Source organism: Wasmannia auropunctata, unplaced genomic scaffold, assembly GCF_000956235.1.
Source record: "Wasmannia auropunctata unplaced genomic scaffold, wasmannia.A_1.0 LD336101.1, whole genome shotgun sequence".
Taxonomy (NCBI): Eukaryota; Metazoa; Arthropoda; class Insecta; order Hymenoptera; family Formicidae; genus Wasmannia; species Wasmannia auropunctata.
The window spans coordinates 3145908-3161513 of NW_012026789.1; the positions used below are offsets into that span (position 1 = coordinate 3145908).

A 15606-nucleotide genomic window follows, 5' to 3' on the forward strand; every position below is an offset into this window, starting at 1 on the left:
ATTATGCGGGCTTCAATCCTTGGCATAAAAGCTTTCTCTCTCTCTCTCTCTTTCTCTCTCGTTGAGTGCTTTCTCACTCTCACTCATTACAATGGTTTGAATGCATTTCGCGATCTCCTCGATTTCCGCGTTTTCATCTTCGTACAAAGCGCGCAGATGCAGACAGGCGCGAACCATCCCTGCACGCCACTGGAACAAGTCGCGCCCTGAACAGACAGCGCGAGCGTCATGGCGGCGAGTTAGGATATCGATCCTGGACCAGTGGGATGCTGGCCGCCCGACGTTTCGCCGATCGCGCGCCACCATTCAGCACGCTAAGTGTGTTGTTATCTTGCCTTCTTGGCTTTTTTTTACACCTTTTGTAATAAAACTACTGCCAAGGTACATGTACCAAGGGGTGAGACCCTAACGCAGCGAGTGCTCACGAGTGTCGTACCTTCGCACGCATTTGTAAACAGCGCCGAAAATGCGAACAACGGTGCTCACAGTTTTGCTCAATGTCTTGGGTGTCGTTTACGGTAAGCTCGCCTGGCTGCTTAGCTCGCTGGGATCGCATGATCCATTAAAAGAACGAATAATCGTGTATCGAAAACAGTCGTTTATTTATTTTTTTCATCCCATTAATTGTAGCAGTGATTTTAGATTGACTTAACATGAAACATAATGTGGAGAAATTATGTTAATTTTTTAATGTATGTTTATACAGTATTATTATATTGGAGAATCATGACAGAAAGAATATTTTTTAATACACGCAAACATAAATTTAACTTAAAATACATCATTTTAGAAGAAATATTACTCAAAAATTCTTATTTCTTAAAAACATAAAGAACATTCAGTAACGTGTTTTTTAATTTTACTGTGAAATGCATTCTATTGCCATTTCATTCTTTTGCTATTTTTTCTATTGTTGTATGCTTTTAAACTGTATGTACATGCTTCTATTATTTTTTTAAATTTCTATCATGTAATACGAAAAATTCTGGAATGAAGAACTTATTCCATTTATTTGTAAATAAAATATTTTTTACGATAATTTGTACAATCACATTAAAAAAACAAATATGATTAAAATTAAATAAATTTAAACAAATTAGGGATCGTCAAGAATAAATCAACAATAGTGAAATAATGTAATGATTAAAATCAATTTTTCACAATTTTGCAATGAAATTGAACGATTTAGTCACCAAAATAAAATACATAATCTAAATTATTTCATTTCGTAATTGAGCACAATTATGGAACAATCTGTTTTCTTCCGATACGATAATATAAGCTTAAAATTTAATGTGTAGATCTTAATTAACCTAATTAACACCATTTACATGTAAGATTTAGTTTTAATTAATCGAATTATTTTTTACATAATTATAAAACAATTTAATACAATTGTAATTAATAAATTAAAATACAATTTATTTTGATAAAATATTTTAAAAAACAAAAGAAATGAATATTTATTAAAACACATTCATTGAAATGTGTATCAATAAATATTTTTTTACGCAGGAAACATCATTTTCGAAGCGAATCCTGATACGAAGAGACTCTACGACGATTTACTGTCCAATTATAATAGATTGATACGTCCTGTTGTTAATAATACAGAGACTTTAACAGTTTGGTTGGGATTAAAGCTGTCGCAATTAATAGAAATGGTATACAAATTGAAATAAATATTATTCTAATATTTTAAAATTCAATATTATATTTTGTTTATAATTTTATTCGCTTTACTATTTATTATAAGTATAAATTTATATATTACACATGTATATATACATATATAAATTTTATGTTTATTTTACTTAATATAAAATTACATATTATTAATTATACAAATATGATATATTATATGTACATAATTTTTTATTTATATTATATTTAAGGGCTTTGTGAAAATTAATAACTAACGCTTCACTTTGCAGAATCTAAAGAATCAAGTGATGACAACCAACGTCTGGGTAGAACAGGTCAGTTATGTAATAGCTCGTTTCACTTTCGCAGTAGTAACCGAGCGTTACAGTCGGGCAATCAGCAAACTGATATCTGTTCGTTTCTTGCAGAAATGGTTTGATTACAAATTACAGTGGGATCCACAAGAGTATGGTGGTATAGATATGTTATACGTGCCTTCCGAGAACATATGGCTTCCGGATATCGTTCTATATAACAAGTAAATTGCAAAAGACTCTTTACGATTCGAATGAAAACACGTAAAGTCTCTATGCCGCAAGGCTCCCAAATAGAAGTAGAAAAACGTATTTGCAATCGTCGAAATCCTAAGAAAATTGGAGAAAATAAATATTTATTTGATATATTAAAAAATGAGGTGCCGTATAAAGCAATTTTCGAATTAATCTTATTTCTCGTTTTGTCATACAGCGCAGATGGTAATTACGAAGTAACGTTAATGACGAAGGCCACTTTGAAATCCACTGGTGAAGTATTCTGGAAACCGCCAGCCATTTATAAGTCGTCCTGCGAGATCAACGTGGAATATTTCCCGTTCGATGAGCAATCGTGTATTATGAAATTTGGCTCATGGACTTACAACGGCGCTCAGGTTACAGCAATATATATTTGTGTATATGAGCAGTGTAGAACGTCCCAGAACAATCGAATTCCTTTAATCAAATATTCTAAAATCAACTTTTCCTTTTAATGAATATGTCGAAGGTTCATATAATTAGATATTACCTAATTTAGAGAATTTTCATGAAGCAAACTTTATAACTATAAAAATAACAAAATTATATTCTTCAGCTAATCTTAAATTTTGCTTTGCCAGAATTAAAATTAAACACTAATCAAATGTAGATTTGAAGAAACTTAATTAAAAGAGATATAACATTCATATCATTTTATGATGTAGATGTTATAATAAATAACAATTTTAATTACTTTGTAATTTTTTGTTGTAATTTTAAATTATGTAATTTTGGTCTAACGTTTTTCGAAAATGTGCTTTATAAAATCTTCTTCCCGCAGGTAGATTTGAAGCATATGAAACAGGAGTCTGGTAGCAATCTCGTTGCGATCGGTATAGATCTCACCGATTTTTATCTATCAGTGGAATGGGATATCCTGGAAGTACCAGCAACACGCAACGAAGAATATTATCCATGCTGTACGGAACCTTATTCAGGTAAGATTTGATAATAAGATTTTCAACTTTATAAAATCGAAAAAGACAATTTTACTTGCTGATTCTGGTTATTTGTTGTTAGTGCAATTTTTAAACTATTTTCTTTTGAAGCTAATTTGGTCCGAATAATCGTAATTAATTTAATTTCATCATTTAATTTCAGATATCACATTCAATATTACGATGAGAAGAAAAACTCTATTTTATACTGTCAACCTTATTATCCCATGCGTTGGTATCACATTTTTAACGGTGTTGGTTTTTTATCTGCCCAGTGATTCCGGTGAAAAAGTAGGTACATTTTTTGTGGAGCCGTTAAAGTTTGTACAATATATAAATGTACATATATAAATTTTGTTATGGAAAATTTCTTTACACTCTCAATCGTAATATTTATTTAAAATTTTGAAAAACGTTACCTCAGTGGTGAAATAGTAGTAAATACTTAATAAAACGTAAAGACTTATTACCATATATTTCAATCATCGCAAATGTATTTATTATTGCTTCGCATTTTTTTGTGCAGGTATCATTATGTTCTTCCATTCTCCTCTCATTGACAGTGTTCTTCTTGCTCTTAGCAGAGATTATTCCGCCAACCTCGTTAGCTATACCTTTGCTTGGGAAATACTTGTTGTTCACCATGATTTTAGTTACTTTGTCCATTTGGATCACCGTGTGCGTCTTAAACGTACACTTTCGGTAATGTATATTTTACATATTTTAAAAATATCAATTGAGTTATAATTCTGTCTATCTAATACGAATCTATACATGATTTATATTGGAAATGAAGCAAATATTTTAAGCGAAACATATGTGAATATGATTAATAAAATTTAAAAATCAGATATTTAATTATTAAGAATCAATGCCTCAGTTTGAAATAAAAATTTTATTAAGAAAGAAATTATTTTAGTAGTAAAATACATGATTTTTTGTAATTTTCTAATCAGAATTAAGCTTTCTAATCCGAATTTATACTATTATATTTTATAATTTATAATATTAATTTACAGATCTCCTTCCACGCACAATATGTCGCCATGGGTAAGACAAGTGTTTCTGAATTGGATGCCGAGAGTATTGATGATGCGTCGCACACCATATTCTACACCAGAATACGATGATAATTACATGGATAGCGCATACACTAACGAAATAGATTACAGGTAATATATCGGCTTTTTTCCTCGCTAAAGGTATTTATTCTTTAACATCTGAAATTTTTCGTGACAGTGTAAGTGACTATCCTTTGGAACTGAAAGGAAGCCCAGATGCGTTCGAAAGTGTTACTTCAACATATAAAAGTATTAGAGATGACGATGCACGACACGTACCCCATGCATCAGGTAATACTTTCGTTATTTATCAGAAAATGATTTCTATTCTTTCATTCTTGAGCGTATTCTTTCGTAATATTTGTTCTCTTTTCCTTCTCTGATATTCAATAGATAATTCTTTGAAATAAAAAAATTTTACTTATGAGAATTCATCTATGTATTATTTGCAATCGTATATTACTGCAATATATTCGTAAAAACGCTATATATATTATCAGTATTGTATAATAATTTATATCAGTAAAAATATAATAAAATTATATTTAGCATTATAAATCTGTTGAGCATGCTGTTGAGAAGAAAAAACCATTAGTCTTATAAAATATATATTGACTAAGTATCATTTCAGTTACTGACAGCGAAAATACGATGCCAAAATATTTATCTCCAGATGTCATATCAGCTCTCAAAGGTGTGCGTTTCATTGCTCAGCATATAAAAGATAATGATAAAAATAACGAGGTAAATAAATCAATTATAATTTCTTCCGTTTTTACATATTTTTCAATATATTTTCTTGTAATATAATAATTTATCAAAAGCTTCACTGTATACATATATCGACATGGTTAATCTTATAACAATATTCAATTTTATCACTTACATTAGAAACATTTATTCGTTTTCTCAGGTCATAGAAGATTGGAAATTCGTAGCTATGGTTTTGGACAGATTCTTTCTTTGGATATTTACGATCGCGTGTATCGGTGGCACTCTAGGTATAATATGTCAAGCACCTAGTTTGTACGATACGCGCGTACCTGTGGACCAACAACTTTCCGGTATATCATTGCGCAAGTACATGTTTTTACCGAATACAACTTTTGAGGATTAACTACCACGTATAAGAAATGATTCGCGTGTAAAGAGCAATGACATGTTAGTCGTACTCCATAAAAACAGGTTCGCCACCTTTCCTCTGCATTTCTCCCGCTAAAAGAATTTATCTATATTTTTCCATATAATTCATTCACAAAAAAATAATTTTTCAATTTTTTCGAATATCTGATTTTATTGAATATCTGATATTGGATATCTGATTTTATTAAATAAACATGATTGTTGTAATATTGTCATGATATTCGCTTGATTAATACAAAAAGATTAATAACATTAAGAAAAAAAATTAATAATATCAATTGAACCACACAGGAACTAGAGCAACCATTCGATAATCACGTTTTTTTTCACTTGATATCTTAAATATCATACATGAAATTACAGATTATATTATAATTTACGTGATTAGATCTGTTCTTTGTACATTATGTTACAATTTCTGCATCCAAAATAATACATATATAATTAAATATTGAAAAAAAAAGAAAGACAAAATTATAGAAAGTTAAGCATTAAAAAGAACAGATCTATTTATTAAATCTTCTAAAATCTCTTAGCGATGTTGCATTATAACAAAATCGTGCGAATTTTTCCTCATATTATACGTTGAAATAGATTAATTTTCACGAATTCATGTGATTTTGTTTGCTTCTGATATCATATAACTGCAATATGAGACCAAGTAAATTTAGCCCTTATTAAGATAAGCATTATCAAACACATCTTCCATACGCTGAACTTATGTAACGACCGTAGAATGCGCGAAAATAAAATGAAAAATAAAGTATGAAGTTACGTAGTTTATACACAAGATCTCATGTCGATGTTAATGAGACATTCTTACTATAAAGACGGAGGTAACTTTATTTTCATTTACATGATCATTCCACACAGCGACTATATTACACGATTAAAATAAAAATTCTATTACAATACTCGCTTATCGCAGTCTCATACGACTCAACTTTGGCACTACATTGTTTGCCAAGTGAGATTGAACAAAATATACGAATTGTATTTGTATATGGGAATGCAATGTTATTAAAGTTACAATAAATGAAAAGTCTTTATTTATTTTAAATTACCCCAATAGCAATTAATTATAAATTAATGTTGCGAAACTCCCAATTGAGTATATTTGTAGTCAAAGAACAAAACGAGGATTATCGAGAGTTCCTTATAAAAGTACTGATTTTTATAAAAAATTTAGTAGTATGTTCAATATTAAACAACTTTTATTCTAAATCGATTATCATCAATTCTGGCGATTCGCTCGTACTACTAATAGAACTTGTCTGCGATTTCTTTGGCGATGAGGTGCCACCAGCTGATTTCTTTGTACTTTGAGTCGGCGTGTTATCCTCATCGTCATCATCACTATCCGATATCAAATCGATAATGACGGCACGTTTCTTCTCCTTGGGTGCCGGAGGATTGCTTTCATCTGAACAAATAAATGAGAAATTTTATCTATTATATGTAACACTTAATTTCAAATGTAAGTAATTTAATCTCTGAAGAAATAAAAACAAAGTATAAATATTAATTTATGCTATCAGAGACAAAAGTAAGGATACCCAACACCCAGGAAATAAAAAGAATCATAAAAAACATAGAATTAGAAGAGCCACCAGCTATAATTGAGAAAAAAGGCCTTACATGAAGGAGAGTAAAGCGCCAAAAATGATATAATATTTAATATGTTAATCGAAGAGGGCGAAAACCTGATTAGGATGGTAACTATTCTAGTTAATGAATGCCTTTGGCATGCGAAAATCACAGGAACATAGAAAATGCAAAGGTAATTCTGCTACAAAAAGGGAAATAAACAACAACTGGAAAATTACCTGCCCAATAATCCTACTGTCGCACTTATTTAAACTACTTACGAAAATAATAACTAGTTAAGTAATACTTACAAAAATAATAACTAGTTAGTAATTAAGAAATTTAATAAGTTAATAAAGAAGAAGGATGATTATCAACTGAGTGGGATTCAGAAGAGGCTACTCTATAGCTCTATAGCTGATCACCTTCTCACCATGAAACTATTGATCGAGAAATGCAATTAATACCAAATACCAATCTATGTCGTGTTCATCGATTATAAGAAAGCTTTCGATACAATAGAAACATGGGTGATACAACGAGCCCCCCAAAACTGACGAACAGATAACAGATTCAACTCACACAGGAAATATCAACCGTTATACACCATCTGCACAAGACAGAGTTCCGCTGGCGAGAGAGGTTAGGAAAGTAGATACACTGTCTCCAAAATTATTCACACTTACATTAGACGATGTGTTTAAAAAACTAAATTGGATAAACAAAGGAATTAACCTCCAATACTTGAGCTATTTTAGATACGCAAACATGTCATCATATCAACTGAATTGCGTGAATTGGAGACAATGTTAAACGAACTTAACACAGAATCGAAAAAAAATTGTATTCGGAAAATTAAACGACGAAGATACAAAGAAGAATAAGGCAATCATAGGTAGTATTTAGAAAATTTAACTACATCTTAAAAAATAAACGAATAATCTTACGTCTTAAAAGTAAAATATTCGCAGCATGCATATTATCGGTATTGTGCTATGGAGCCGAAAACTGGACTATGACTGTGAAGAATATGAATAAATTAAAAACAACGCCATGGAACAAATGGTGCTAGGTATATCTCTGAGAGATTGAAAAATGAACGAATGGCTTAGACAGAGAATTAAAGTAACAGATGTTAAGAGACAGCAAAATTAAAATTTTATGCTGGACATGTAACAAGATGCGACATGAATCGTTGGCATAAAAAGATATTAGTATAGAGATCCTATATATTCAATAGACCAAGATCTCAGATGCGCTGGGCGGATATAAAGCGAACAGCGAGATTCAACTGGATTGAAGCAGCAACAAATCGCACTAGTCGCAAGTCAGAACTAAAAGAGGCATATGTCCAAAAATAAACGTAAAACGCTGTGTGTGTGTGTGTGTGTGTGTGTGTGTGTGTGTGTGTGTGTGTGAGAGAGAGAGAGAGAGAGAGAGAGAGAGATTTTCCTCTTACCTAAATCCACTGTATCCACGTCAATTTTATTATCTCGTGAATCAGTCGCAGCCTTTGCTTCACTTTTTTCCTTATCCTTATCCTTTTCTTTTTTCAGTACTAAATTCTCCCATGAACCGTCCTGCAGTAACTGAATCTCATTTACGTCTGGCAACAACTTATTTGAATTAAGAACTTCTTGAAAGTATCCGTCAATCACGAGATTATCGTAAAGCGCCGCCTTATCACAAACTGGACAGTTCCAAGTAGGTTTACGCTCGTTCATTTGAAGGAACAAAGAAGCGTCGAAACACTGTAAATGAGAGCATGTCGACGCACGACACGGCGTGCACATTCTCATCTTTCCCAGCGGACAGGCTAATGATACCCTCAGTGACGTTGTAGCTATTTCACTATCCGCATCCTCGTTTAATTTCTCCTTAACTGTAAGTTGATTCGTAATATTTTAGTAGAACATCTTTTGCTGCTACTCTAATATCGATAAAATTAATTACTTACTTAAACCTCTAGTATAATCGGAATGCCTTACGCCTCTATTTTTCAATCTAGTAAGCAATTCCGCGCTGGATAATTTCCTGACGAGGTATATTGCGATTGCGTATCGTCTACCATAATCAGCCGACCATGTGACACGAATCTCGTTTCCAACAGTAGGCGACAATTTCACCAAAGGACTAATATTGATAGGCCGTGGTGGTCTCTTTGGCTCTACGCTCGGTTTATTGGTAGGAATAGGATTCTAAAAAAAAATACTTATGATATTAGGGCATGGATGCGATTTTCCAGCGGTGCCCGGAGCGCGAGTGTGTCATTTGCTAGAGTAACTTTTCTCGAGGAGATCCTACATAGACAAAAGCACCTGGCATTAGCGCGCAGCGATGCTGTGCGCTCGACACAGGAAATCACGCATTCGGACTCTACTTATTTACACTTCTTAACATTCATTGTTTTCTACAAAAATTTATAAGATTAATTTTTACTTATAAACACAGCTAACGTATAAACGAAAAATCTTTTATACATTTATTGAATAGAGAATTTAACTATTTATGCTTGAATTATCAAACCTTGTTTCAATTCAATTAAAATTTGTACTTATAATTTACATGTGCATAATTTAAAAAAAAAGAGATGTATAAATGTAACTTACTGGTAAAGGACACAATTTTCCGTTAACTTTTACTGCAATATTTGGAGGAAAATAATCTTCCTGCTCACATGAGGTTTCTTGTAAACAGAATCGCATTTGTACCTAATTATAACAAATTATGAGACTTATAAATATACTAATAATACTGCAAGATATTTTTTGTTTCTTTACGTTTTTCATAATTATAAAGATTTACAATTGACATTTTATACACAAGATTTCAACACACCTGTACAACATAGTCCATTTTACTGCCAGCTCGACAGTCACGCGAGCTGGCGATATCTGTCGCCTGTTGTGGTGTCAAATGAAACAGGAATGTGTTCTCCTGCAGTCTTATCGTTCCCTGTGGCATTAAGCTAGACGGTTTCAATAATTCACCTAATAAATCGAAAAACGGAAGTTTCTTCAGCCTAACATCTGGATGGACCGGGTATTGACTTGTAGGTTGTATCTGTAATGGACCTGGTAAAACTTTGGTTGGGTATACGGATTGCTGATACGGATTAAACGCTGCATTTGTGGTACGCTGAAAAATACATTTATATAAAATAATATTTTTAATATAGTTCATAAATAGAGCCAAAAATAATCGTAAATTTTTTTTCTTAATATTTATGGATATAATAAGGAATATCCATATCTCTGATATTAATTTTTCATGTATATCACACAGATAATACACTTTTGCTCACCTGTGGTGTTACACTGGTGTAACCAGGTGACTGATATACTGGATTGGTCCTAGGTGCCTGAGGTAAGGATGCCTGATGCGCTGGAGTCAACTCTTTCCCAGCAGAAACTGATGCCTGTTGCTGCTGCTGTTGACTAATCGCTTGTCTTCAAATATATATGTTCGTTAGATATATTCTCAATTTTAAATATACATATACCCAGATAGCCAAACCTGCCAAAAGTATGTATTGCAAACTGTGTGTTGTATAAACGTATAACGTATATCATGTTAGCAGAACTCAGTAGCAGTTGAGCAGTTTGTTGCTTTTCTAATATTGGTAGAAATGTATCAGAGAACGAGCAAGCCCTGCATTATAACATGATGGTAAGATATGTCTCATTTCTGCCGCATTTTTTGTTGTTATATTATGCTGGTAAGATGTAATGGTAGAAATTAAGTTTAAAGAAGACACAGTGGAGAGAAATCTGCTCTAAAATCATGATTGAATTTGCTGGCATATTGTTGGCATACCGTTGGCATATTGTTAACATTTTGCTATCTGGGAGTACATAAATAAAAGCACATCGATGAAAAAATACCTTGTTGAATAATAATTTCTATTATGCATATTTTGGTCAATTTGCGGCTCAGAGGAACTACCAGTTTGCCCATACATTTGATGTGTTGCCATTTGATCTGCCCTGGAAATAATTTTCTTTAACATAGATTTCTTTGAAACAAGAAAAACTGTGTAGAGCGTACTTTCTCAATATGGCGATCGATTCTTCTTTATTTCACGTATTGCCAATTTTGGAACTTTGGAGTAAGCCACAAAAATATGTGGTTATCTCACTTGTAAAAAAAAAAAAGAAGCATTCGTTTCCTACAGATACTTCACTCTTCACTTGCAGTTTTTCACACTTACTGTATCGTCTTGTACAATTCACGTATTTTAAGCCGGATGGCTGGATGTGATCTTAAGCTCAATAATTCCAGTGCACGAGCTTGCAGCTCGTTCTTTCTGCCGGACTTATTTCTACCGGCAAAACCAAGAAGCATCTGAAGCTCAGACACTCGAAAACTTAATACCATACTCTGCAATCAGAACATTCCAATTCCCCTTACGTTCTCCTAGTTAATAATTCTTTTACGAATGAAAATTCACGTTACAAATTACATGTGTCGATAAGCGTTTATACACAAGCTAACAAGTGTTTCTTCAATCAAAATTGTCAAAGTGTGCGTGTTTACGTTTGTGCATTTTATGCGCACAAATTGGTACATTAGAAATTTTCTTCTCTTAAACACCTTAAAAGCCAATCACAAAAGAGTGTCTCCACTGCAACACGTGTCCAATTTAGTTTGATATTTAGAAAAAAAAGTAATCGCCAGTGTCACAAAGAGACGACACGGCGGCACGCACGTGGCAGCGTCGCGCGAACGAAATCCATATAGTGACGTCTCATTCGCGGGAGCGCAACGTGAAGGAATAGACGGAAGATCAACAAACAGAGCAACAGTGTGAGGTGAGAGGTTACCCATTGCATTTCCACGCGCGAACGTGTCGTGGACCGCCGTAGCCGCGGATCTCCCGCATCCCCAGGATCGTGCCCGTCGCTGCGATCTATCGGTAATGCCCGTGATCCAGTGCAAAGCAGATCCGCAGCAGTTTCGCACCGCGTAATCGTTAATAGACACCAGCCGTGCGGCAACACGCGAAGAACACGCGTCAGCGAAATAAAGTCGACCCGGCACGCATCGGGGGCGTGCATAGCACGGGGGCTGCGACGCGGCGCGCGTAGGGGCTTGAAATTTGGCTGGAACGTTCTAGAAAACGGAGCTTGGTCGGCGGAGGGACGGAACCGATCCCCTCGAGGGACGCGCGAGCGAGCGGCGCGAGTCAACCGGCGAAACGAGTCGGCCGCGCAGAGGACTGTCTCACAGCCCGGCGTTTCCGCCCCGGCAATGCCGGGCAAATCGGCGCGCGTTACCGGACGACGCGACGCGACACGATGCGATTTCCCGCGATGAGAAAGCCGTGCGGACGTCCGTCTCGCGTGCGCTGTGCAAGTGTGCACCTGTTCCCTTTTATAACGCGCACCCACTCACCTCCAGTTCCTTGGTGTCCGCCATCTTCTTGGCCGACTTTTTACTCGCAGCCGTTTTGCCGACGATTATTTCGAAATTCGGGACCACGGAAAAAAACGCGCGACCGCCTGCACCCGAACCTGTCACACCCGCCGCCGGTCTCCCTTCGCGTCAATCGCCGCCGTCGCCTACTCACTCTGTCACGCGCGCTTTTATTCACTCGCTCCCTCGCCGAGTCTCGCGCACTCTCCTTCTCTCTCTTTGTCTATATCTCTCTTTCTCTGCACCTCTCTTTCGAATATCACACAATATTATTTCTCGCCGTGAGAATATCGCGACGATACGAGCGGCGTGCCCGTTTCATCCGCTTTAACGGTGGATCTCATTTAATAAAAAAAAGGAAAAAGGGAAGAAACGATGCGACGTTCAAAACAATCAGCGCGCGTGATTCGCGACTATCGACATTCGGCTTTTGCCGTTCGAAAAGCGAATCTTCCAAAATGGCGCCTGTGAAATATTAGGAGCACACTTTTATTATCATGGACTTTTACTAGATTCAACTACTCATTCGCCGTCGCGTTGATGCCAAAGTGCTTTCGATGGGGGCTGTCATTTCTATGCCCTCAGTCCGTGCGCCATCGATTTATGACGTCAAATGTCGCAGTAGACAAATACGCGCTCGCTATAGAGTGAGAGGGACTACATAGGAAGTTATGTCATCTAACACCTTATTGGTGATTTAAATTTGGCGGGAACTAAAATCACCAATCAGGTGATAGCAAAAGAGACACATACATGCTGTCCAGGACTGCGTTCAGAAACTTTGCCTAGGTCTATATATCATTTTATCCTTGTTTAACAATCGGTGAATACATGAAGTATGAATAAGGAGACGTAACTCCATAGATTGGAAGTGAGCACAAAAAATGTTCCGTGTACTGCCAGGTTTGTTGAACGGAATAACTGCAACATTTCGTCGCCATATTGAAATTCATATACGTACATGTGTCACATCTAATTGTGTTAGTGTATCAAGTGTAGAAGTGAGTCACTTAGAAGTAGTCACGTAGAAGTGATACACTAACACAATTAGATGTGACACATGTACGTATATGAATTTCAATACGGCGACGAAATGTTGCAAGTTAATCTGTTCAGCAAACCTGGCAGTACACGGAACATTTTTCGTGCTCAACTTTTTTCCCTCTAGCCTATCTAGTTACGTCTCCTTATTCTTACTTCATGGGTGAATAACAAGGATAACATGATATACCGTGAATTCCTGAATGCAGCCCTTTGAGTATATAGATACCTGGAGGTGGAATGCCTTTGTTCTCTGCAGGCCGCAAGCGAGTCCAAGAGTGACAAGGAGTGCGAGAGAGAAAGGTATACGAGCGATACCACGTGATACTTCGTCCTCTCTGTCTGTTGAATGATCGACGCATGCGCAGAGAGGACGAACATTACTCGTCTACCTTTCTCTCTCGCACACATCTTGAACACAGTTTTCGAGCCAACATTCCACCTTCATGTCTATATACTCAAAGGCTTTTACTCTCTCTAACTTAGAATATTTGTATCTAGGCTAGACAGTATACCAATTGCAATCGCAAAATATTAGTGCGTTCCAAAACACATAAAAAAAAAGTGTCGCAACTATAGACTGGCAATGGCCTAGAGTTCTAGATTATCAGAGAAGCGCGACCGGTGTTACGAGTCCTGATTGGATACGCAAATGGCCAATCATAAGATTGATTTATCGCTATTATAAATGGCTACCGAATAAATCAAACTTATGATTGGCCATTCGACGCCATTTTTAATATTTTCTAGTACTTTTGCGATACTGCCATAAGCCGGTCGCGCTTCTCTGATAATCTAGGACTCTAGGGTGAGGCACGTGTGCGGTAATGAGTAGGGATAACAAGACAGAAAGTAGCGACATCTTGTGGCATACTACCTCATTGGAAGTAGCGACATCTTGTGGCATGCTACCTCCCGTCTTACCTCTCTACCTTCACCCGCACACGTCGCACCCCCGATGGCCCTCGTTCATTGATCGAGAACCCCCCCTGTCTATCTACTATTATTGTTTCAATATTATTTTTTCAAGTTGATGAAGTTTACATTTTAACTTATTCGAGAGATTTACTTGAGACAATTTGTATCTTTCTTATCTTGTAAAGAATCTCTTCTCTAAATAAATACACTTTTTGAAGTGAATCAACCAGAAATTGTAAGATTCATGCATTAGAATATTATCACCAAGATTTGCTTTACCGTGTTGGCATTTCTTGATCTTCATGGTTTGTAATTATTATTTATTTTTTATGTTTGAAATTATTATTTTATTTCTTTTTAATTGTTATAATTTAATTGTTATTTTTTTATTATCGAAGTTATTAATAAATATTAATATATGTTACCTGTCTTTTGCAGAATGCCTATTATTACTACATATTTTATCGCATTTATTTATATTTAATTTGTGATAATTCTCTTGATTAAAATTTATAATGTGGGTTTGTAATTTGTACATGCCGTCTGTTACAGAGCCACATCCAATGATTTTATTCATTCTGTTATCGTGAATTTCCAGAAAGTTTGTTTTAACATAAACTTCAAGTACTATAAAATAAAAATATGTAAATATTACAAGTAATTGTAAATAAATGTATGCATATTAAGTAACTCTCTTTTAAAAAATGCAGTAATATCACAAGCAGAAAAAAATTTACAAAAAAATTGATATAGATATTTATTTAGATATTCAGATATTAATAAGATAATATTCTGAAATTTACTAATGCGATCTGTACTAATGCGGTCTGCAATATCTTTTAATTTTGTTGGAATTGGCTCATTAAATAGATCTCTTGGCTCGTATGTACCCAAATTTGTAATCAAGGTATTTGATCGAATTAACAATTCATAAGGCATATTCCCGTTATTATAAGTTGAAATTTTTGGTAATCTCGCCTGAGCTCCATCTAAATGAATAATCTATAAAAATTTTAAATAAATTAAAAAAATTGTTAAAATATACTAATTATAAGAAGAAAACGAGAAAGGAAAAGGGAAAGAATAGGAATAACAGCGGTGAGAAAATAAGAAAGCGATAGAACAAGAGATCAAAAGAAATCTCAAAATATTTACGTGGTTTGGATTGATATTGGGCAAAATACGTTTAATTTCGTCGTTCCAACAAACAACTTGAATTCTTTTACCATTATCATTATTCAAATAGAATTTGAAAAAGTGATATTGTTGGTTATCGCCTACAATACG

The 15606-nt window shown here is 34.8% G+C and overlaps 2 protein-coding genes across 7 annotated transcripts; one reads left to right on the forward strand and one right to left on the reverse strand.

Annotated features, from left to right (window-relative positions):
- The first annotated feature begins 215 nt into the window (after positions 1-215).
- On the forward strand, positions 216-6400 carry LOC105459321 (acetylcholine receptor subunit beta-like 2). 2 transcript variants are annotated; one of them, XM_011705260.1, is made up of 12 exons: positions 216-518; positions 1516-1664; positions 1935-1979; positions 2073-2182; positions 2392-2572; positions 2998-3154; positions 3318-3445; positions 3681-3856; positions 4174-4326; positions 4394-4506; positions 4847-4959; positions 5129-6400. In XM_011705260.1, exons 1-12 carry the CDS (start codon positions 467-469, stop codon positions 5330-5332), a joined length of 1581 nt encoding a protein of 526 aa, XP_011703562.1. In that variant the 5' UTR covers positions 216-466; the 3' UTR covers positions 5333-6400. The 2 variants fall into 2 exon arrangements, with proteins under 2 accessions (XP_011703562.1, XP_011703555.1); XM_011705253.1 differs by having other exon boundaries at positions 1935-2182.
- Positions 6178-12829, reverse strand: LOC105459296 (E3 SUMO-protein ligase PIAS2). Of its 5 annotated transcripts, none has more exons than XM_011705227.1 (9): positions 12515-12829; positions 11156-11325; positions 10830-10931; positions 10250-10394; positions 9784-10083; positions 9555-9656; positions 8903-9143; positions 8405-8827; positions 6178-6781 (listed from the first exon to the last, which is right to left on the reverse strand). In XM_011705227.1, exons 2-9 carry the CDS (start codon positions 11320-11322, stop codon positions 6573-6575), a joined length of 1689 nt encoding a protein of 562 aa, XP_011703529.1. In that variant the 5' UTR covers positions 11323-11325; positions 12515-12829; the 3' UTR covers positions 6178-6572. The 5 variants fall into 5 exon arrangements, with proteins under 5 accessions (XP_011703529.1, XP_011703520.1, XP_011703510.1 ...); XM_011705218.1 differs by having other exon boundaries at positions 12340-12829; XM_011705208.1 differs by lacking the exon at positions 12515-12829 and adding an exon at positions 11769-12314.
- Positions 12830-15606: the final 2777 nt, after the last annotated feature.

Bases quoted from the DNA above. Each gene is read 5' to 3' on its own strand.
- LOC105459321 (XM_011705253.1), top strand. From the start codon at position 467: ATGCGAACAACGGTGCTCACAGTTTTGCTCAATGTCTTGGGTGTCGTT. The intron at 3,155-3,317 runs GTAAGATTTGAT...ATTTAATTTCAG, and splicing joins CTGTACGGAACCTTATTCAG to ATATCACATTCAATATTACG. The intron at 3,446-3,680 runs GTAGGTACATTT...TTTTTTGTGCAG, and splicing joins CCAGTGATTCCGGTGAAAAA to GTATCATTATGTTCTTCCAT.
- LOC105459296 (XM_011705208.1), bottom strand. From the start codon at position 12,002: ATGCACGCCCCCGATGCGTGCCGGGTCGACTTTATTTCGCTGACGCGT. The intron at 11,326-11,768 runs GTAACCTCTCAC...TTCTGATTGCAG, and splicing joins CGCGCGTGGAAATGCAATGG to AGTATGGTATTAAGTTTTCG. The intron at 10,932-11,155 runs GTAAGTGTGAAA...AATTATTTCCAG, and splicing joins GAATTGTACAAGACGATACA to GGCAGATCAAATGGCAACAC.